Below are 24,275 nucleotides of genomic sequence, written 5' to 3' on the forward strand. Positions count from 1 at the left end.
AATCGTGCCATAATTATGCCTAAGGTAGAGGTGATTAATTTTTTAATGGATTCAATGTTTTATTCATAGCACCTGTCCGATCTTGGAAATGGCAGAGTGAGCGAGGGGCTGCGGTCAAGAAGAGAACACCTTGCGATGTCTGTCATGCACACAAATGCTTTGATAGCTCCCGCTCACCAGCGCCGAATGGGCAATGTGTGTCAGTGTGTTTGGTTTGAGTGAAAGGAGGGGTTGGGTGTTGTTTCCTGACAAAGACCAGTAAGACCAGTTCTGCTGTCCTAGAAATCCACATCCTGTCACGACGATTAGAGGAACACCCTGCCGAATGTTCTCTCACGTTTTGTTTGTATGTGTCTTGAGTTCCAGCTGGAGCGGTGGGCGTTTCCCCTCCCTCATCGTCGCACCTTTCTCGCACCTTATTACGCCATTGCGAAAGGACTGCCATTTCGACCAACTCGACGTCGGTTAATTCGCCTTGCTCAAGCCATTGTCCCCAGGTAAATGTTCTCAACCTTGCATGATTTTGGTTCGGAATTTTCTTGCCAGATTTTTTCCATCGATTCATGTATGTAGTGATTTGGGTTCTTTTATTTACGGTTGGTAGCATACATGTTTTTGGTCCTCTGTCCTTCTGAGACAAGTTATTCTTTTTTTTCTCCCTGTAAATAAATATTTTTGTCAAAACCTTTATCTGAGTCTACATTTATGAGAGCCCGGACATTCTTTTCGGACATTCTGATATGTTCACCATTAAACCCATTAAGAAATGAATCTCCTCAAATTATGACTGTCATCTTGAGTTTAATGTTTCATCTTTTTTTTTTTTTTAATGGTTCAACATTTAGTCATGGCGGCGTTTCATTTGCATCGTTTTGACTTAATTTTCATAATATTTTGACAATGAGCTTGTGATATTTTGCCTTCGTTCCAATAATATGCCATCTTTTTCTCCTGATGTTATGACTTTTGTTTGTTACGTTGTGGCCTTAATTCATTCCTCCATCCTTTTGCTTTTTCATTGCGCTTGAGTCTGAGACACGTGGAGCCGAATGAGCCACTTTCAATGTCTGGTTGAACGGTGTCACAATCAGGCATGTTCAGTCTGTTTTCTTTTTTAATCTAATTACTTTCATCTGGTCATTGGCTGACCCTGCCAATACGCGCTCATCCTTTCTGTACACATTTATCAATGCGGTACACGATGCTTCGCCTAATTTATCACCCTTTCCCAACTGGACCCGAGGTGACTTGATTTATTAGACAGCCATTTGTGGCCGAGGGTCGCCGAGACTGACAAGAGTCAAAGCTTGGTGATGACCTCCAGGTGATAATGACCACAGTGGGGAATGACACGCAAGGTGGGGGAGAAGGGTTAGATAAAAGGATGTAGGAAAATTGTTATAAATTGTGAAAAACACTCCGTAATGTGAACAGATTATCCCATTTCCATTTTTTTTCCGATAGTGATTTTTTTCCCCCCAAATTCAAAATTAATCTCAGAAATTGTGTTCTGAACTTTCATTTTCAGCTGTATGGCATATAAAAACACAAACTGAATGACCACCGAATGACCAGATGCACTGGCAGTAAAACATGCATTTACAGTAAAGTACAGTGACACCTTGAGACATGAATATGAGACATGAATCAGCAAATTTCCACGTTTTTTTTAAAAACGAGGAGTCAGTCGCCTGATGCTAACATACAATGGAGAAACTGGAGCAGCACAATCACAGGAAATTAAAAAAAAGCTCAAGTCTTTTTAGTTGTATTTAATTGCCTTTTGTTGGAAAGCTGGAATGGATTCATGGCATTCCATTCATTTCAAAGGGAAACGGTGCTTTGTCAAGATACGGGTGATTTGTATTCAATTCAACTCATTCCAAAGCCCCACAGTATATTTCAACATAACTGTCTAGTGCCAATATACATCTATTAGTAGAAAACAGGTCATGTTGGGAAAAAAAAAAGATTTCCATCTGATCATTTGTGTCCTCCTCTGGAGCATGACGGCTGTATTGTTCCTGTGTGTGGTTTAGGAGATTAGTAGGCGGAGTCAGGACACGGGTGCCGGCTATGCGGCCAATCAAACGTCGAGGTGTGGCTCTTGTGGGCGCGGTCTCTGTCAAAGAGGCGGGACTAGAAGCGGAAGTGTGCTTCGGTTGATCTCTCACTGTCATTCGGCCACGGTCGGCTTCAGGAGAAGGGGGCAAGCCAAAGCTCACTCGCTCACATCCACAAGGACTCAGGCTGGATAAAAATCGTGAAACCAAGCTTAAAATGAAACCGACCGAATAAGGCTTGCAACACAACGTAACGGAGAGAATTTGACGCGTTGCCAAGGCTGATCGAATCCCCTTCGGATGACACGGTCCACATTCGAGGCAAAGCGGTGTCATTGAGCAGGCAGGACACGTCAAGAGAAGGGAGGAGAGAGAGAGAGAGAGAAAAAAAGCTGACCGACTGCACTGTACGACTCAAGCTATTAAATCGCCTGCGCCGGCCTTAAGACATCCTTTCAAGGACACCAGCCTGCTGTCATCCCGACGGAAGGTTCCCGACAAAGACGTCGCCGAGGTCGGAGTTGGTGATCACAAGGTGAAGAAAAAAGACGTTTTATATTAGCCAGCTAGCGGTTCGTGCTAACAGTTAAAAGCTAGCTGGCTATTGCTAGTAACCGATATTAGCTACTTGGCTAACTAGTTTTTACCGGTTACCTTTTTCCACTTTGTCACTGGCTTTTTTTTTCTCGTCTTAATCGTGACAAAAAAAGAGCACACAAGACGCGTCTTTATGGTGCTATTTCGTGAAACGATTGCGTATTGCTCCTCGCCGATGAAAGCACAGACACTTGACAGCTGTCAAACAAGGTCGTGCGAGTTTTTTAATGTGTGTGTGTGTGTGTGTTTTGTGGAACATATCCCCCTTCCCACGTCGAATAGTCATTAAAACGTCACGTCACGCTGTTTGTGTGTTCTCTTCTTTTTTGGGCCCCACGCCTCGCACAAATTCATGGCGTGTCAGTCGCTTTTTGTGTCAAGTCAAAACGTCTCCGGAATAGCGATTGTTTCCCCCGGCCCTCGTCATATAACAGCACGTATAGCTTACACTCATTTGAGGGGGTGCTGCCGGCGACTCAGCTGTCCGTGGACAAGTTGGGTAACGTCACGCGGTTATAATTAGACCGGTAGACATGCCCATCGTTAACCGTGTTCTTTGCCCACAGCTTTGACTGACGCTAGATTGTCCACTGCTCGAGAATGCTGTCATTGGGGAAATAATTGATTTTCATACATCTAGGAAGTCACTGAATGGATAAAGCAGACGCTGGAGAAGAAAAGATCTATGCTCTTTACATGCGAGTCCCTAAATCTGTTCATGTGTCGTGATTGTTTACTGTGTGACACACCATCCTGTGTGTTCTCTCAACAGGACCAAACGATCACGGGATATTATTTGTGTGTGAGGGGGGAGCAAACAAATGGGGGATTACGGGTTCGGAGTCCTGGTTCAAAACAACACTGGTAACAAATCTGCGTTCCCGGTCCGAATCCACCCGCATCTGCAGCCCTCACACCACCACCAAAATGTGTCGCAGAGCCCCGCTGCATTCATAAACAGCACCACAGCCGCGGGGAATGGCACCACGACGGGCTCCCCCTGGCTCTTCCCTGCCTCTGCCACCCACAGCAGTGTGCAAGACGAAATCCTGGGCGGGCCCGAGAAGCCCAAAGCGCAGCAGCAACAAGAAATGCAAGAAACGCAAGAAAAGCAGCTGTCCCCTGGAAGTCACCAGGAGGGCGGAGGTGGTGGGGGTGGGATTATTTCAGAACTGGAAAAAGGCCGGTCGGAGGACGGCAAGACGGACAGCGGCTCGCCTGAAGGAAGCACCGGGAAAGAGAAGCAGATCCGCCTGGAGTCTCCGGTTTTGACAGGCTTCGATTACCAGGAGACATCCGGTCTGGGCGGCCCGGTCCAGTCCAGTACCACCTCGTCGTCGCTCACCGGCTTCAACAATTGGTCGGCAGCCATCCCGCCGGCGCCGTCAACCATCATCAACGAGGACGTCAGCTTCTTTAACCCGGCATCGGCCAACAACGGCACACTGCTGTTCCAGAACTTCTCCCATCATGTCAGCCCGGGCTTCGGCAGCAACTTTTCCCCTCAGATAGGACCGGCCGCTGCCCTTTCGCAGCACCACCCGGCTCCCCCGCCCCACCCCCACTTCCAGCACCCCCACAACCAACACCAGCAGCACCGGCGCTCGCCCGCCTCCCCGCATCCTCCTCCACCCTTTCCACACAGGAATCCGCCCTTCAACCAGTTGCCACATTTGTCCAACAGCCTGAGCAAGCCCCCGTCCCCCTGGGGCCCGGCCAGCTACCAGAGCCCCTCTCCCTCCCCGGGCTCCTCCACCTCCTGGAGTGCAGGAGGCGGCTACGGGAGTGGCGGCGGTGGCTGGGGAGGATCTCAGGGCCGAGATTATCGCCGAGGTCTCAATGGTGGCATGACTCCGATCAACTCCATCTCGCCACTGAAGAAGACCTTCCTGAACAACCACGTGGCGTCCCAGAAGTACCCTCGCAACAGTCCCGCTGGCTTCAACCCCAAGTCCTGGATGGATGACGGCGTCGGTCGCAGTGATAACATCTTCCCTTTCCAGGTATGTGTGGGGGTCTTCGGCCCGACACATTTTTTTCGTTAGGAATGTAGCTGCACAAGAGGGAATGCTCAGTCCTGACGTATTTACTATTTTTTATTAGATTGTTTTTAAATTCACTGCCTAAATTTTCCATACAAATGTGACATTTTGAGGTTACAAATGGTGGCCAATGAGCTACTTTACGGAATACATCGTCACACGACACAAGGAAGCACACTCGGTTTCTGCCGTATGTAGTAGTTAATCATTTGATTGTTTTATATTCATGGCCTAGAATGTTTTCGACACCAATATTTGCTGTCATTGGGAGAATTGGTGACACTACGAATGGTGCAATAGTTTTCTTGGCGGCGTAGGAATATGTCATTGGGTGTTGAATTGGAATTCCATAAACGAGACCCCCCCTAAACATACTGTACGTTCCATTCATCCGCTTTTCTGGGTGGCGTCACGGGCTGGAAGCTAATCCTCGCCGGCTTAGGGTCAGTTATGTGAACTTCTACCCTACAAATACGTTTTTGCCTTTTAATTCACATTCACATCCAACGTCTTTGCAAAACATAATGAAACTGCAGCCCACCCTTTCCCGTTCATTACTGTCAATGTGATATCGCTACTATTTTTAGTTGTGGGGGGGCTGGCAGGTGGGTACGGATATATATAATATATATATATATATATATATGTTTTATATATATATATGTTTTTTTTTTCCAATGTGCTTGATTTGCTGCATGTCTGTGATGATGACTAATGTGCTTGTGTCACCGCAACGTTGCAGTGTGCCACATATGCGAACCAAGAGGGGTTGATCGGGGTAGGGCGCTAGTATCAAGGATGGAGAGAAATTTGTAAAATAAGATCAGGCTTTAAATAGTAAAAAAACAAAAATATAGCAGTTGATGATTTGCATTTAAGCAAATGGTGTCACTGTGTGTTGGGGAACTCTGCTTTGCGCCACATCACGAGGTCTCAATATCTTACTCACTGAAATGGAGCCGAGCGATTTTCTTTGATTCTTTGTTTATTAATGACCCAGGATGTGTCTGCTGTTACGCTAGCGACAAAATGGCCTCATGACGCGTTCGATGTGATTTGTAATAGCTGGGATCCGAGCGTACCAATAATTGTGTTACCACATTGAGAGAAAGGCCTGACGGTTTTGTCGGGAAAGGGCTGAAGGGAGCATTAAGATAAATTTGTTGTATTGATCCAGCTGGAGATTGATTGCCAGGTCATCACAATGGGGGCGGGGGGGGGGGGTATGACGTTTGCCATCAGCTCAGCTTGACCTCATGACCTCTCTCAGGACTGTATGCAGCCACAGCCCTTTTTGCATTTGTGTGTTCCTTTCCTCCATACATTCAAATAAACTTGCCAGCCCCGTATTTGGATGGATTCAAATCAATATCATTATAAGATGCTCTAATGTGTGCAGTCACTTCCCTTGTTGACTTAGCTGCCAGCAGCCAACACTAATTGGTCTTAAAGACCACCATCTGGTGAAACTCAAATTGTATTTAAATGTAATTATACTAATCATATAGTACAGTAACCCCCGGCCGATTCATGAGTGAACTCGCCTCGGAAATTTTCTGTCAAATATTCCAAACAACCTTTCGCTGAAAATCGTGTCGATTCGTACATCCTGAGGTTCTGCCCAAACTTCCTCCTTTCATGTGCCATGCTAACGAGGGAGGAGCTAGCATTGGCCACCAGCTGATAGCTCACCGGCTTTTCAGCGAACACTGCAGTGTGATGAAAAATTCCTGTAGGGGATCGAGAGGCACCGTGGTAAAACTCTAAAGATGATACAGAGAAAGGTGTGGCTATCTATTGGTTTTGGTGAAAGTTGACAGCTGATCAGATGCTAATGGCTAGCTGCTAAACTTAAGGCACACTAAATTCACAACTATTTAAAAAAATGAGAATGAGCGTATCTATGCATTAGTCAACTATGTAATGAAATGGCTCACAGGAAAGTAGTAAATGCTATATTTTTTTTAGAGGTCATCAAGTGATGTCCTCACACCTTTGACACATTATTTTCTTTTCGAATCGTTGTTTTTAAGGTGGGATCATCGTTTGGGGTTTATGCACATTTTTTTTTTAGATTCACTTTAGGGATTGGTCCTTAACCACTGCAAATTGAGAGGGTTGGTTCCCTGTATGTACAGTGGAAATTCAAAATTGTAACAACTGACTTTGTCTTTTATGAAACTTTTGTGATACTCCAGTAGAAAGGAATCAGTGAAGGTGAAGAGCAAAAGTGTGATGGGATGAATATGACTGAAAGTGGAAATGACTGTGACATCTCAGTTCTGGCTGCTTAGAACAAAATACCGGTAACTAAAAATGACTAAGTCAACATCAGTAGTAAGGGAAAATGTATGTACGGGCGGGGTCTGCTTTCATTCCTATGGCGGTTACGTAACCAGACACTATACATCACATTTAAGTCCATCCCACAATAACACAGGCGTAATATCTTAATTACGATAAATGATTGTATGAAAACCATGTTTTTAAAAAGGGGAAATCTTAATTTGGAAAACGATTATATTCGACCTTTGAGATTCTGCTAGATTTGTTACACACTCCAGCAATGAGGAGTAATGACTCACAGTGTACCTTGGGCCAAACCGTAAGGACATTGTTTTGACATGTCTCAACATGCCCGTGGCCCGTCTTGTTTTTATTGGTGTTTTTTTTTCACATCCAAATTTGTGTCAACTAAAAAGCTTTGTTTTAAACTAAAAAGATTTGAGGGGAAGGGTTTTGGCTCTGGCACGGCATCCATCTTGACGCCATCAACAATCTCCATCAGTCCCCCCGCAGCTCGAGTTGCGGGCTCAGAGCCGCATTATGACCATCTTCCTGCGGTTGAATCAGATCAAGCTAAGTAGTAGCATTGTCCTCCTGGCTTTGTCGCACAGCAAGAACACATGGAGGGTGGCTGGGCAAATAATGACCTTCCTCTGCTTGTGCGCGTTTGCATAAGAACCAGAAATTATACAAGTACTGTATATAACCCACTTATGAAGAACACACGATGCAGAGGTTGTGTCTAAAGGAGAAACCATTTTACCAAGGCGGATTGAAATATGCATATGCATTATTCTGGGCGTTAATGCTGTGGGTCTTGTGTTCCCCACATAAACGAATTAATGAGTGAATTTGCTGTGGTGTGTTGTATAATGATTGGGACAGTATAATCCAGTCATAAGAGTCACAACCAAGTGACTCAATATGCTACAGTGCTATTGGTCATTTTTCACAGAGGAGAAAGAATCTCTACGTGTGAGTAGTGTCATATTGTCTGTCTACAAGTTTTGTTATCTTCAAATCATTACAACACCACAACAGATCCTATTCATTCAAAGTGATGTGGTTGTTATCAAGACACAATGTGGAAGGTCACCCATGAGTCAATTACTTCCTGGCTCCAACGGTCACCAACATGACATTATAGTCATTGTCAAGGTAGGGTTTTTAACGATTTTCCTATCACTTGAAATAAACTGAACCAAAATTGTGAGAGAACAACATCAAACTGCTCGCCATTTAAGAACGCCTGACAGAAATATTTGTCGCAAAGCATTTTCGTGTCCATGCTTAACCATTATGCTTTCAGATACCTACCTAGGTGAGTATTTGATGGTTGAATTTGATTTTTAATTGAACTAGGAAGCCAGATACTTTGCGTTATCCTGTATGAAATACCATTTCCACTTGTATGGTTATTTTCACAACTTCCCCTCAGCCTTTACGGGTACCCTTCTAGGGTGGAATCGGGAAAAAAAAAAAACGTCTAGCTTAACTCCTCCACTTAAAACTCCTTCAACACAAGTAGTCAACTTAATTTGTACCACATTCGAGGGGTGCAACTTTCGATCATCCACTGTATCGAATTGCTGAGGTTTCTGCACCTAACAAGCCAGTTTATTTTGTTTCTTTAAATGTTGCGTTGCAGAGATGAGGCAGCGTTCACATGACTGATGACATCAAGTTGCACAAGGCAGTCGCCGGTTTGCTAACCGCTTTTACCTTTGTCTGTGTACAGTGAAAATTAAGTCACACGACCTGTTCAAATGCCAGGTTTTTGTCATGTAACAATATGAGACAAAGAAAATAATTTCAAAAGATTTTCCACCTATTATATGGCCTCTAACCTTTACAACCAATCCCCAAAAAAACCTTTGTAGCAGCACCTCTTTGAATAGGAGTCTGATCGTTGTGGCAATATTTGCCTCATTCTTGTTGGCAAAAATGTCCCAAAACGTTCAGATTACTCGAACATCCACTACACACATGCGTCTGTAAATCTCCCCTTAGGTGGTCCATGAATTTCAAGTCCGGACTCTGGCAGGGCCATTCCAAAACCTCAATCTTCTGGTGCAGCCCTTTTCTTTGTTGTTCATCTGAAGAAATGCAGCCCGCTAGTCTTCGGCTGCCAGCACAAAAAAAAGTTATATCCTCTGTATGTCTGTATCAGCTAGACAATAAGAGGAAGTGTCGCCACACTGCTTTTCCACTCTCTTGAGATGCTTCAGTTTATGCACCGACACGGCACATCCACCATTTTGTACAAAGATTTCATATGGGTTTGTTTTTGGATTCATTTTTGTTTTTGTTTGGCGAGTCCATATGCTTCGTGGCTGTTCATCCCAAAGTAACAGGAAGAGCTACGCAGGGCACGCCATGTTCCAGCACTCTCGCACAGGCTGCAGTAAGCGGGGAAGCTGCTGTATTAGAGCGGCTTTAGAATTCGGGCTGGGCTGATGGCCAGCCAGCAGCACTCCTGCTAACAGCTAATGCACAGTTTAGCCGGTGCAGAGCTTCTCCCCCGTTCAAAATGTGATTTTATTTTTTGACAAATTGAATGTCTTTCTTTTCTCTCAGCCCCTCCCTCATTTAATTCTCGAGATCAGAGAGGTGTTCCTGTGTCAGGTGTTGTGTATTTGCCGTAAGTCAAGACAGGATGTTGTTTTAAGAGAACCACCTGGACAACTGTTGGTTATAAAGCGCGTTGTTTGTAAAGCGTTGACGTTGGCTATTGTGTATCTCAAGCTCTCATTCATCCCCTGCTGAACTCCCAATTGTGAGAAGGGACTTCCAATCAATATAAGGTTGTTGAGCAATTAGAAAAGACCAAATTAGACAGACTAGCAGTTTTGTTAGATCAGGGGTCAGGGAATCTTTAACGCCAATGAGGAGCCATTTCAATTTTTATAGTCCTCAAAGAGCCATATTAGATTGGTGCAAAAAAATGCTTAAAAAAATAATTTTTAATATGAAAAGTTCCTCTGGTGCTTTAAAATCACATGGTTGTGCCACGGCTCTGTCAGGCTGTAGACTGCATCCATATAAGGAGACGCTTTGCCATTATCTTGATGGAAATGCATTGTGTGCATATTCCTAGAAAAGACACACCCCCACTCTTGGCCGAATGCACAAAAAGAACAAAAAAAAAATCTTTCCTTTAGTCTGAATTCAAAATAGTGTAAAAGTGATAAACATTGAGACTTTATCCGTTGATCATTTAAAAGCTATATATAACTAACTAATAAATATATTACTAACAAATTATACAGTCAATGTTTTAAGTAATATTTTAAGCATTCATGAACAATCATACGTGTAAAATTAAAGTCGCCACAGCCATGGTAATAAAATGAAAAATAAATCCAATGTTTATGCAATCTTAACAAATGTTGCGTCTCAGCGAGCCAGTCACCAGCTATCAAGCAAGCTCATAGCACTCGCGGCTCATATCAGCAGGTGACTCCCTAGCCTGTTCTTCAAAGATCTTACCAATACAAGGCTCTAAACACTCTTGGGTTTCATGTGATGGGTTTAAAAGTTTGTCAAATGTCGCAGCAAGCAAGCTTGGAGTGCTGGCAGCTAATATTAGCATGCGAATCCTGTGCCTGGAGCTTGATGACACTTACAGAAACGTCCCATCCATACATTTTCTAATCCGCTTCTCCTCACAAGGGTCGCGGACATGCTGGAGCCTATCCCAGCTGTCTTCGTGCAGTATAGGCGGGGTACACCCTGAACCGGTTGCCAGGCAATCTCAGGGCACACACAGACAAACAACCATTCGCCCTCACACTCACACCTTGGGACAATTTAGAGTGTTCCATTTACCTGTCATGCATGTTTTTGGGATGTGGGAGGAAACCGGAGTACCCGCAGAAAAGCCACGCAGTCAGGGGTAGAACTTGAAAACGCCACACAGTAAGGCCGGAGCCGGAATCAAACCCTGTCGACCGCCGTCCTGCCCTACATAAACATTGTCTCACCGTGGAGAAATGTGGAGAACATATGATGTTGGGTGTATGTCCCAGCCTGTCAGTCTGTGGCTAGCCAGGACGTTCCTAGCGTTGGTAACTCAAATTAGCAGATGGCTCTTTTTTGCCTGAAACATGACTGACCATTATTATATAAATTAGCCCTATCATTTTGAAATATCATAAATGATTCCCATCTTCCGTTCGGCACTTACTGTCCCTCACTTGACACAGCTAGGCAGTCGGCAGCTAGCTTGCAAATCGTGGTGAGTGCTAGCAACTCGCAGCCCTTGCCTGCGCTTGGAGCATGGTGACATTGCTATTTTTGTGCAACTATTGAGGCGTACTTTTCCTTGAAAATGTCTCTCGCAGCTCATTTGTTTATAACCAGTTGTCAGCCGGCGCTACCGGCAAATATTAGCAGTCATCTCCCATGCCGAGAGCATAATAACCTTTCAGGTTTTTGAGACATGCACTTCACTTTTCAAGTCCAAATTGTCTGACTTTTTAGGCATGTGGTACACCTCCTGTTACCGCTTGAATGAATTGGATGTGATATTTTAATTGAAACTGCATCCAGGAGAAGTGGGTAGCGTGTGTTTAGAAAAAAAAGGATACTCATTAGAGACAGCTTTTCATTCTTTGAACATAACATGTGCATGCAAATTCTCATGCACGTCTCTACACGCACTAATTCTGACTGAGCCATTAAGCTGCAGAAGCCCGAGGTTTCAGTCATTACCCCTGCTCTTTGTCACGTTGGTGCTAACTGAGAGAAATGTTTTTAAACTAATGAGGGGCCTGAGCTGGGCTGCACACAGCACACACTGTTGCGATCATACGGCTTTGTTGCGCCCTTCGCACACCCTTGACAGATACTCCGAGAACCGTGCGTGCACGTGTTTACTGCTGCATAGGCCCTAATTAGGCCACGGCCCCCGTCTTCTTCATGTGTCCGAATTTAGGAAAAAAAGAAGACAATGCAATAACTATGTGGAAGGGAGGGGGTTGTCTTGTGGTCCATCGAAGGTCACCCACAGTCCATTCCATGACATTGGTCAACATTTAATTGATTTACAAAAGTGATTTCCCATTCACTCATCCATTTTCTATGGTGCTTATCCTCATTAGGGTCGGTGGTGGGGGATCAGTCGGAGCCTGCTCCAAATGACTTTAGGCGAGAGGTGGGGCACATGGTGTACTGGTTTGCAGCCAATCCCAAGGCACATTTCGGCATACAGTGCTTTACATTCACCGATGGACAAATTGGTTTTAAATGGCATGTTTTTGGAATGCAGGAGGAAGCTGGAGCACCTGGAGAAAATCCACACAAGCACGGAGTGAACATGCGAGCTTCAAACTGGCAGGCCAGAGCCTTGTCTAATGGCGAACACAATCTTAAAACACACGCCAATGCCGGACAAAGTACTTGGAGTTAGCGCTGTATTTTGTTCACATCGCCGCATACAATGAAGTCATGTCAGCATAATCCTTCGGTAATCCCCAAGCAATGACAGGGTTGTGTTACTCTTACTCTTATTGCCCCTCCAAGTGCACACATGCACATCAATCCCAACATTCAGCGAACCATCGCTTATAGGTCGTTTCTGACAGTTTGGGTATTTGATGTCGCAGCAGGGCTTTGAAATAGTTTGGCTTGCCGCAGCCATATTCACAAGCATCAAACACTCGGCTCACTTCCCCTTCCTGCCCTCCTGGAAAGGCAGGCAGAGAGAAAAGACCTTTCCTTTGCCTTGTATACCCTTTCCATCTCTCCATCATCCCCTTCTTTCATCTGCCACTGCCTTCTCTGCTTCGGTCTTCCTTTCCCTCTCCTGCTGTCGAGGACGTGATTAGGAACACAATAATAAGAGGTGAAATGGACAACTTCCCGGCAATTTACATTGAGACGTCGAGGTCAAAACAATCTCGAACCTGGGAAAATCCTTCACAAGCGTACAATATTTTGCCCAGATACGCCTTTTTAACCCCTTCTCAGCGGCAGGTAACACGAGGGATTAATGTACCCAATGAAACGGAAATGGAACACACGAACATAGGAAAGGGACTGTTGGTTGGTTTGAATTTTTCTGGGTAGTGGAGCTCATTTTCTAGTTTACAGTGCATTTACATCTTGCTCAGAAATGAAACAAACTTGGTTGAACTTCGCTATTTGGATTCTTACACATTACAAATTAAGCCTCATCCAAATGGGTGCTTGTTTCTGATTTTGCCCGATGCTGTCTGGCATTTGCTGATGTTTGTTTTGTGAGATTGCGCACTGTGCGTGTTTTTTAAAAAAAGTGACATTTTCATTACTGCTGTGAAATGGCCCCCATTTTTTTAAACTAGCTGGCATCTCGAGCCATCTAACCAATTTCTCTTTTGCTGCTTAAAAAACAGTGCTTACTGAATTTGGAGAGTACAAAAACAAAGAACATAAAAAAACAAAAACAAGTCGTCCGCCTGCTGACATGCCCTCGTTCATGAGATGAGGTCTGTTTTTGTGACCCCCTCCAACACGTGACCTCGCATAAGAGTGAGGTCACCGTGAGCTTTCCTTCCCAAGGTGATTTTGCTTTGCTGTCGCATTGTTCCGTGTAGAATGTGGCGCCGCCGATGTGTAGCTGGGGTGTGACCGGCACGAATTGAGAACATGCTAACAATGTGCTGGCATTGCAGATTACTTGCAGGTTGGTCAAGTTTATGAAATGGCATCATTGGTAAGATACTGGTGAGATTGTAGTCATGCTTTAACTTTGACTAGAGTGAAATCTCTCAAGGTCAAATGCAAAAGATTTCAAAACCATGCCATTAATAATGCAGTACAGGTGATTTTTTTTTTCCTTTCATGCAAGTAGGTATCGGTGCATTATCAAATAACCCCATTCCTGATAAGATGTGCTAGGGAACCCCCCTAATTTATGAGTTGTGACCAAACAGTCAAATCATCATGACTGAGCAATTTCTCGTCACATCACAGGAAAATCACATTTGCAATGAGCAGAAGGGCCTGTTGGGAGCGGTTGAGAGGTATTTAGCCACAAATGTACTTGAACATATTTGTGTTAAAGTTTAAATTTATCAATGGTGAAGTGCACAAATTCAAATTTTGGGGGGTATGGAGAAGAAAAGACGTGTTTACCAGTCTGATACGTTTAGGTGGAATCAAAAGTGAAGTCTTAAATTTGACCTCATCCTGTACATGACCTGATAAATAATGCAAAAGATTTTTTTGATGCCAAACCTGACAGAAAATGCATGTCGCAAATGTTTGCCTGTTTGATTGCTGGTCATGAATTCAATATTTTAAATTAGTCTCTCATTGGCAGATCACTAAAATATTGCATAAGTCTGGAAAACTCTTTCTTGGAGTTTCTCCATGCATGTTTTGAATGTGTGTGCATATCTTGTGCGAGCGTGCGTACCCAAAGAACAATTCTCACTGTGGTTGGTATGCGACTGTTTTACTTTCCAAAGCTGTCGCCTAACGACTGTCTCTGCTTCTTTTACTGCCAACCTAACACAATACTTTACAACACCACAGGATATATGAAGTAGCACATTTAACCACATACAAAAGGACCAGACTTGTCCGTCCTGTTCATAGTGTCTTTGACGTTCATGACGCCTCCGTACTTGAGTTGAGCCTTCTTTTAAGATGTTCCTTCTTCTCTTGTGCAGGAGCGCACCAGGTCATTTGACAGTTTCAACATGAACACTCTGGAAAGTTCCCTGATCGACATCATGCGGGCTGAGCAGGACAACCTAAAAGGTAAACACGGGGGCTCCCAGTTATGCAAACTGGCCCGACTATAATCCAGTCTTGCATTCATTGTTTGTCACAAACGCAATCATCGCCGATTGTAGTAAATTATTTGTAATCCTCATACTGTACTTTCCTTGTTCCATTTCTGGTTTTATGGTTGTTATTAGAAGTGCAATTGATCAACAATTTCAGCTTCTCGACAGAAAGCAACGGTCAACATGTTATAGTGACAACGGAATCATAATGAATATATTTCCCATTTTCTGCCTTATCCATTTGAAATGAGGTCGCATTTTTGAAAAAGGCATGGGAAGTGATATTAAAATAATCTTTGGTTACAGGCCTCATTACCTCTTTGCCATCACTAATACCTTTCTGCCGTAGTTTCACAAAAACTCAAAGGAATTGAAAAAAAAAATCCCACTTTTTTTTTAAGCGCCATTTTCCATGACGTCACACAAGATCGTGGTTGAAACTGCATGTTTTGTTTACTTCTGAGGCGTATCTTCCCACCCATTTTTTGGGGAGGTTAAACTCCAAATTGTAACGCTTCACGGGTTCCATTGTAGAGTCGTGTTGATTCAGTGTTGCTTCCACATGCTCTGTCTTTGAAATGAAAGTGAGGGTCAACACCCTGCGCAGCTCATCGAAAATGGGCAAAAATTAAATTCTAACTGACTTATGTTGTTGTATTACTAGAGAACAGCCAATGACAATTATTGACTGAATGTTGTTATGCAACACAGCAGAAATAGGTCACTGGATGTGGCCCTGCATCCAGCGCGCCTTGTTTCATTTTGGAAATGACTTTAATTTTCTAGGACTCGGACACAGCCAGCATTGACTTTGAGCCAGATGCATCATGTAACAAGTTCAGGGTATTGATACTTAGTTCTCAAGGCATTTGGAGTGCAGTTGAAAGGCTTTGTGTGGCGCATGGAGGTTTTATTAATGCTAGATAGGCCATGAAAGTATCCTCAAAAATACTGCACATTCAGGTTTTTTCACCACTCCTTGATCGAATGCCCGTTACTTCTCGAGTAAATTCGTTGGCAGAAATCTCCATCGCGGTCTACAGCATCCCAGGTTATCTGTTCAATAGTAGCAACAACGATGTTCTCCAATAGCCCAATGTCATGTGCAGCCCTAGTTTCACTTTAACAATTCTGAAATGAGCTCCACAAGACATGACACCTTTTATTTATTTGAGCCTCATACCTGTTGTGCTCAGCTAGCTCCAGCTGTGCTCTAATGTTGCGCTGTCAAAGTTAAAGTAAATCTTGCCTAAATGATGTGAGAAGAGCTCACATTCGTCCGCATCGGTCCAAACGCTTTAAAGCTCATAAAGCACTGTACAGAATTTGGACATCCAACCGCCATGATGCCCAACGTCAGTATAATCACAAGAGCTTGTTTAGCTTCTGCTAGCCCACATTTGCATTTTACTTTTCATTAAAAGGTAGTGCTTTATTTGTGTTAATGAGTTGTTTATTTTATACGAAGCCAATAAAGGCTTGGTTGACGACAGTACGACGTTTCAAAGTTACGAATGGCGCACAATCAATTAGTCAACCACAGCAACGTTAGACTATCACATCCTTGGCATAGCTTTTTTCATACTAATACGACTTTTTAAAATCACTTTTTTCCAAACTTGTAGCTGCCTGGTAATGCCGAACGCTGGGTCCTCCCTTTTGCCAGACCCATTTTTCAGTGCAAGAGGGGAGTTTGATATCCTGTAGTCCCTCCGTGGTTGTTTGTATTGTGATGGATATTTATTGGAAATGCAGTCGGACAGAACCAGGTTTGAGAGGAAACGTTGAGAAAAGAGAGAACACCGGAGAAAATAACAGAATAAAAGGATTTATGAGAACTGTAACTTGATATAACATTATCTTTACTACTGATTCAAGATTTAGGATGGCGATTAGTCTTAATTATGGGACAGATTATTTCAAACAATTGCCCCCCATGACAAATTTTAAGTCGCCCAATCCTGAGGCCAACCGGCTTCAAGGTACCACTCTTCAAACCGTGAAAGTACCACTTGGTGTTTTAAATCTGCACGATTAGGAATATAGCAGAAGCTTGTTTACTCTCATTTTTACCGCCTTAGTTATCTTCAGGCATCCTCCCTACATTTCTCTACGACAGTGCCTCTTTTCTTTCTCTGCCGCTTTCACATGATGCATCACGCCAGATCCAGCCTCACGGCCTCGTCCCGCACACAGTGGCTCAGTCTGGTGTGCTTTTTCCGCACTGACATCCAATATTTTATGTCGTGTGTACAGAGTTTAGCACTTACAAAGTCTAATAAAGCGACTGAACGCTTTCTCCAAAGTAGTGACTCCGGTTTGCTGTGTCATGCGCTCTCCCCCCTTGCTCCAGAGACCCCGATGAGCAAACAAAATGCAAAAATGTACGCGTCATGTTTTCGCACACATTCGAACCATAACTGTGTGCAAAGTTTGAGAAATCAAAGCGGACGGCCCGGGGAGAGACAAAATGTCGACTGTCGACGTGGCTTTGAATGGCTTCCAGCATTGTCTTGACTGACAGAAAGGATCCCTCTGTTCTGCCGCCCCACTACGCATTCACGCAGATGTACAGCAAACATGTTTGTGTGTGCTTGTGCATGCATGTCTTATAACGGCACTCGTGGAAGGTTCACGCTGCGGGCGCACCCCACCCCGTCGACGCGAGTGCAGGATTTTTCTCATGAAAGATTAACATGCAATCAGCTGTGCTTTCATGTTGTTGTATAGGACCGCAGTTTTACTACACAGAGTACACCATAGTTCAGCTTGATGAGGTTCAAGCGGAAAAAAAAATAAAATCTTAGTTTCAGCGGCATCCCCTTAAACCGAGGGCGGTCCGTCCTGATTTTGGAAATCTAGGTCTCGTTTGATGCGCAGCATGCCTCCAATGCTGCCGGGTGCCATAACCACACTGTGGGCGAGGGACCTGCGGACTTGCATGTGACAGAGGCGTTGGAATGCACCAATCACAGGGTAGTCGCTTGCCCGTTCAACAATGGTTGTACTATTTCAGCTTTTTCATCTCATTATCGCCCCCCCTCCCCCCACCACTGCAGAAAAGCGGGGCTTGTATAACTTTGAAGCTTGTTTGGCATCACAACATGCGCATTTCGAGTTGTGTTGTTTATGGGCCTGGCAAACGGGGACAGAGTCTGACAGGACGCCCCCGCGGAGCCGAGAGCTTTAGACAGGGCAATGGAGGTCGACGAGAGAGAGGACAGCGATGGGCTGGTGGCTCACAGATGTAAGCTCTAATGAGATTGATGGGGAGGCAACTGTCAGTGCGCTCGTAGACGCCGAATGAACTCTCCGAATACAGCCATGTTCAAGTCGACAACTTCAGAACCAATTGGGCTCTTTTACTGGAAAGATGTCCTCCGTTCTATGCTGAAGTGCAGTGGAACCTCCAAATTGGAACACAATGGTCTTTAATGTCTTAAGTTTTTTTAATACTTTTCCCAATAGGAAATGATGTAAAACAAATCGATTAGTTCCGAAGCTCAAATTGTTGCCCCAACATGACAGGCCATGTTCTAAGTACATTTTCTAGCATTAACTGTAAAAGGTTTAAAGGTACCCGCTGTATTATGAAACTAAATAAACATTGAATGTTAACAGGAAGGTATTTGCACTCAAGTTATTCGGCTGTTTTGATAGGCTTTGTCGCAGTGAATAAGCAGTGTGAGGCATAAATCAAATTCCTGCATCACAAGAATTTGCTTTGCACTCGGCATCATTAATTGGTTTCCTCAATGCCGTATTCAGCGCCAGTAGGGGCTCATGATTTTAAATGTGACCGTTGTGTGTCTCCCTGTGCAGGTCGTCTGGGGTTCCCCCATCCTGGCGGGGACAACCCACTGCCCCTCAATGGTACGTATGTCGATCTACTCAGGTTTTGGCTTTCGTGGGCCTGTCGGCATTTGAAATGAGGGGTTCCGATACTCAAGCGCGATTCCAAACGTCACTCATAGAAGCTCTCACTTTGCAGCACAGCTTGCCACGCAGTTCTAAAAACACCTCAGATAAACTGAGCGAAAGCACCGAACCCTCAAATTCCTCATCACAAGAAACATTGTGGTTCATTTTTTTTTCTTACATATTTTCGTAAATTTCGTATGACCCTCAGAGAATGACATCAAAACTGACATGACCCCTGCCAGGATGATATTCGTCACTTAAGCTGCGTCGAAAAACCCGAAATGCGGCACTTTGCTCATTTTGCGTTGTTGTATAAATAAAGCAAGTCATTATATTTGTCATGCAGCAGTTGAATATTTCCACGCTGTACTTTAAACATCATGCGCATTTTTGCATTCTGGTCTCGGGCCGGGATGTAAACCGGCAATACCAGTCGTGTGCTCACGATCCTCTGCTCACGTGGGTGGATCACATGGTCTGGAGCTGTCATGGAGCCCTGAGACAGATGGTGCCAGCAGATAGGCAGGCCTCTCAAGGCTGCGCACATCCCTCCCCTCACTCTTATTTCCCCCAGCTTTTTTTTTTTTTTTGCTTTGCATCTTTCCAATCAATTTTTCCTCTCTCGCACACGCTCATCTTTTTATAGAACTCTGATTCGCTTCAATATGCCTCCTTCTTTTGCACTCTGTCTGTCTTTCTCTTTCCTCCCGCCTCCCTCCCTCTTTGACCTTCCCCCAGAGTTAATGTCCATCTGGGTTGGAAAGTTCACTGTGGGAGCTTGGAGATTAGTGCTCGTGTGTATTCTGGCCTCTTCATCCTCTCTCGGTTGCGACTAGTTTTCGATGGCTCGGTGCTGCAATCTCTGCGGCGTGTACTGCGTCGCAATACGTTTCAGAGCAGCTTTAGAGGACGCCATTGTGCTTTCAAAACGTGTGTGATAAGCGCCGTTGGGCCATCCAAGCTCTGTGGACGCAAGGGTCACGTATCGAGCATCGACTTGATAACCAACATGTTGCAGCGGAACCCACAACCCATCATTCAGTTTCTCAATCGATGGCATAATATATAGTATGTCGACACTTTTTTTTACTGATAGTGTCCACAAAGTTCAACTAAAATGTTCTCGAAAAGCTTTCATCATCTGTTCCCTGAAAAACCTATTTGTGTGGTTTTGTGCTCTTTCTGTAACCTCTGAAGATGCCACAAGGTGGTGGAAAATTCCTGGCTCACAGGAAACAAGTAATTGGCGTTAATGACATATTGATGAAGTGAAACGGCTCAGGAGCCCAACAACCCTACTGTATACCATTATCAGTTTTGGACCATTACTGTTAAGATGACAGTAGGTGTCCATTTTTTCTCACGTCCTTACCCAAGCACTCCTCCGTGTCTCTTGTCAAGTGTGTATAAATGCACTTAGTATTGGCTATTGATTTTTAAAGTTAAATGTGATACGAAATTGTGTTGGAATCATAGCTTTGGTATAGCCGCATTTAAACTGGCAATTCGAACAATTTTTGGGGCGGTGCTTTACTTTACCTCACAAGTCACATAATGGCTCAAACTGTCATCATACACCAAATCTAGTGAGACTTCAAGCAAAGTAAGTGGGAAATATTTTTTTAGTTTTATTTAAACTTTTGGGGGGGCAGAAATTTAAATCTAACTGGAGAAATGCTACTCAGTTCACAGTATTGTGCTATAAACACCTTTCTGTTTGTCAGGTGTCTTCAAAGGGTGAAGTTTATTTTTGCTTGCCCTACAGTGGTTAGCCTCACTTTTACACTTGCCATTAAGTGATGTGAGACTGTTACTTATAGCATGCTGGAGTAAATATTTGATATACCTGACATATGTTAGTGTAGTTATGTGGAAACGACAAACAAACCGAGCAACCACTTAGCCAACTAGCATATTGGAGTTGATGTGTTCCACTTTGGAGGTTCCACTGTGCAATCATAAATTCATTGTCATAATTCTCAATGAATGATGAACAGAATGTTTATCATAATTGGTACATTTTTAATTTTCTTTTTGTTTTCCATCACCTGGAAGTGGGATCCATCTAGTGTTTGTATCGACACGAATGGTCGGTTCACTTTGCTGCCTTTTTGTGCAGTCAGCGTGGTTTCACTTCTCCCTTAGTGATGGTGCGAGTATGAATTAGTGTCTGTCTGTGTCCCGAACTTAGCTGGGATAAACTCCAGCAACCCATTACCCTGAACATAAGTGATGTAGAAAGAGATGCTTGTCATATCACAGCATAAGACCGGTGGAAATTGCATAGAATGAAGGTTGAGATTTTTACATACATAATCACGCCCAGTGGCAATTTGCATCATTTTTGGAATGTGACCATAAATAAAAAACGCACACAAGCACAGGGAGAAAATGTAAAACCCACAGAGACTCGAATCTCGGACCTCTCGACTGTAAAGCAAGACACGCTAACCATTCATGTTCATATTTCAACAATAGCAAGTAGAATGTAATTCTGTTCTTAGCCGGTTTATGCAGTTGAATGAGATGAGACAACTCCTATTTAATCAAAATCGTCAGTGTATCCATATTCAGTGGTGGCAAAATGATTTCAAATGCCCTTTTATTTGTGTGCGTCGAGCCGCACACACAAACACCGATCGTGCTGCTTTAGTTCCGTAGCTAACGCATAAATGAAAATGGTGGGTAACATCCTTTCTGCTATCACACAACCACCCGGCATGCTTACTGATACAATGTATGTCCGTCCTCTATAATCACCCTTTTCTTTGATTTCACATGCAGCCAGGAGTTATAGCAGGAGACGAGGTAACAACATAATCACGGACCTATCCGCATAAAGTCCACGCTGTCCATCTCACTGTTGCTTTGTGACGTGATGCCATTTTGTTCTGCTTCTATTGGCTTTTGGCTCAGCGCTCATATCAATTTCCAGTGATCCGTCATCTGCATGACTCTCCCAAGTGTTAAACGTGTGTCGTTTACAAGCTTATGTTTGCAATCTTACGTTGGACTGCTGAACACATTTATACGCACGCATGTTATGCAAGAATATTGCCGCTTGTTAGCATTTAGCTGAAATTTAATGAGGCACAGAAAAAAGACTGGAGTCCAGGCACATGGTTCGACACACACGCACACACACACACACAAATACACACTACAATGCAGTGCAGTGCATCCTGCAAGCTGTAGCTGAGCTAACTCCCTGGCATAAATCTTTATAAAGCAGCTCAGGGCAGGTTGTATTGGAGCAGGCATAGGCAAGGGAGGGCTTAACCCCTCCAACACACCACACGCGTACTCACGCAATCCTCTGTCAAGCTATGTCGAGCGTAAGGCAACTTGTGTGCATGCCTGGTCAGTTGTCCCCAACTATGGAGAAAAAAAACGTGTTTTCTTATTTTTCACAACGTTGCAGTAATCCCTCCACCTGTATTGCAGATTTTTCCAGTTATAAATTTGTTGTGATTATATATAGTTTCTATGTCTTTCAAAACATTTCACTGATTACAGCGTAAGAGGATTAGGTTGTTAAAAAAAATTAACTTGTTATTTGTATTGATGGGCTCAACGGTTAACTTTTATCATGACACGATGGCGATTATAGTTAAAAATTTAATCATCACCAATTGCATTTTTGGGTTTTAATAACACCGAATAATCATATTCGGTAGCCAGCGAATACTGAGACAGTGTAACGCGGGCTAATTGAACATTTAATGTTGACCAAAAAATTTATAAAACATCCAACGAGCTTTTCTCTCACTCATTAACCTTCATCCTATAGACATGCACACGTTTGCAAATTCTCTTGCAACAGGTATGCAAATGTAACTGGATGAACACTATTGGGGGCGGGGCCTGTGGAACTCAAGACACCCCTGTAAAGTGAGTGAGCCAGCTTGCATTTGGTGGTGCACAGTGCAAGACAAAAAAAAATATCCATGACTGAAATCGAGGGAACCTAAAAATCTGATCATTTCTATACATTTTTATGCTACATTTTTTTTGTGTTTTCAAATATACTTACAATGTCTTTTAGTGGTGCCCCGATCGATGGGACGACGATTGTGATCGGCCAGTGTGTTTAAAAAATGTACCGGTATTTAAATGTTTACGTGTGTGGGTGGGGCATTTTTTTTTTTTGGTGGTTGCTCTATTTTGTGGATTGTCATTCTTGGGTCTGGAATGCGACTGCCGTCATGAACGTGTAGACTCTAATTTCAAAGCTGCTGGCAGATGGTGGTGTTCATATTAAAGACACAGTTGTAAGGATGCCAGATTAAAAAGCATTGTTGCCGACCTCTTTCCTCAACCAACCTTTCTCTCTCCCCTCTTTTCTTCTAGGCCATTCCTCCCTCTTTCCCATGGAGGATGGCTTCCCTGATGACGAGCGTGGCGATCAGGGTCTGGCAGGCCTGGGCTCTCCACACTGCTTTCCTCACCAGAATGGCGAACGCGTAGAGCGCTACTCACGCAAGGTCTTTGTGGGAGGATTGCCCCCAGATATAGATGAAGGTACACTCGCAGCTGCCGCATTGTATTTCAGGGCCATCCGAGACGTTCGTGAAGTGCCAACGTGGTGATTTTACAAGAAGCAGTGGAAAAAAGTTTCTGTTATGAGCGGAGAACTATGGACATGGGTTTGTTTGTTTGGATTAAAAAAATAAATAATGTTACTACTATTAAATACTAATACATAATAAAATATGAGCAAGAATTAAAAAGTAAATATAAAATAATAGTTTAACTAAAATTGTACAAGTGTGACTTAAGGCATGAATATTTCAACCACTTTGGCTCGATTACATTTTTTTAAAATAAAAAGGACACTATTTTCTTATTATTTTATTGACACCGTGAAATGCGGGCTAATTTATTTCTTGATTTTATCCTTGTAACAAGACTGCTTTTTAAGTAAAAAAAATTGACAAATTATTTTTTGAGTAGTAATAATAAGTGTGCTTTGTACGTAAAACATGAATGTGTTTGTCCAGGTTGCAAAATAACCTTTAAAAAAATATGTGTGTATATATATATATATATATATATATATATATATATATATATATATATATATATATATATATATACTGTATAGTCACACTTTTTTCTTGTCAAATGATTACGTTCTAAAAATGTTGCTTTTTTTCTCTTTCAATAATTTTGGGGTGAAAATTATGATTATATCCATAATTTCATTTTTTTTCTTGTACGCAGCATTTAATTTTGTGAAATCTTCTCATATGGCTTTCTTTCCTGTAAAATACCAATTTAGCTTAGATATTGTGACTTTTTTCTTTCAACAACTAAAATAACTTATTTTCTTATTTTTGTATGTTATGGTGTTGTTGCTATTTGATCTTTTCAATCTGATGCAGTTTTTTTTGTAATATATATATATATTTTTAATAAAGCACATGAATAAACATCCTAATTTTTAAAAATAAAACAAGTCCATTCTCACTTGTCATATTTTCTTCTAGATGAGATAACTGCCAGTTTCCGGCGTTTTGGACACCTGTTTGTCGACTGGCCTCATAAAGCCGAGAGCAAGTCTTACTTCCCTCCTAAAGGTATGATGAAGT

At 43.1% G+C, this 24,275-nt stretch overlaps 1 protein-coding gene across 4 annotated transcripts in view; it reads left to right on the forward strand.

Annotated features, from left to right (window-relative positions):
* Positions 1–2,008: 2,008 nt before the first annotated feature.
* cpeb4b (cytoplasmic polyadenylation element binding protein 4b) overlaps positions 2,009–24,275 on the forward strand; it is a 31,086-nt gene continuing 8,819 nt past the window's right edge. The window contains exons 1-7 of one of the 4 annotated variants that reach the window (XM_052046617.1): positions 2,010–2,598; positions 3,433–4,663; positions 14,644–14,734; positions 18,586–18,636; positions 21,469–21,492; positions 23,035–23,205; positions 24,174–24,263. In XM_052046617.1, coding sequence (XP_051902577.1) covers positions 3,482–4,663; positions 14,644–14,734; positions 18,586–18,636; positions 21,469–21,492; positions 23,035–23,205; positions 24,174–24,263 — 1,609 coding nt within the window. In that variant the 5' untranslated portion in view covers positions 2,010–2,598; positions 3,433–3,481. Of the gene's footprint in view, positions 2,599–3,432; positions 4,664–14,643; positions 14,735–18,585; positions 18,637–21,468; positions 21,493–23,034; positions 23,206–24,173; positions 24,264–24,275 lie in introns of all 4 variants that reach the window. The other 3 variants (XM_052046619.1, XM_052046618.1, XM_052046620.1) reach the window with 3 other exon arrangements.

This window comes from Hippocampus zosterae, chromosome 16 (genome assembly GCF_025434085.1).
Source record: "Hippocampus zosterae strain Florida chromosome 16, ASM2543408v3, whole genome shotgun sequence".
NCBI classification, from domain to species: Eukaryota; Metazoa; Chordata; class Actinopteri; order Syngnathiformes; family Syngnathidae; genus Hippocampus; species Hippocampus zosterae.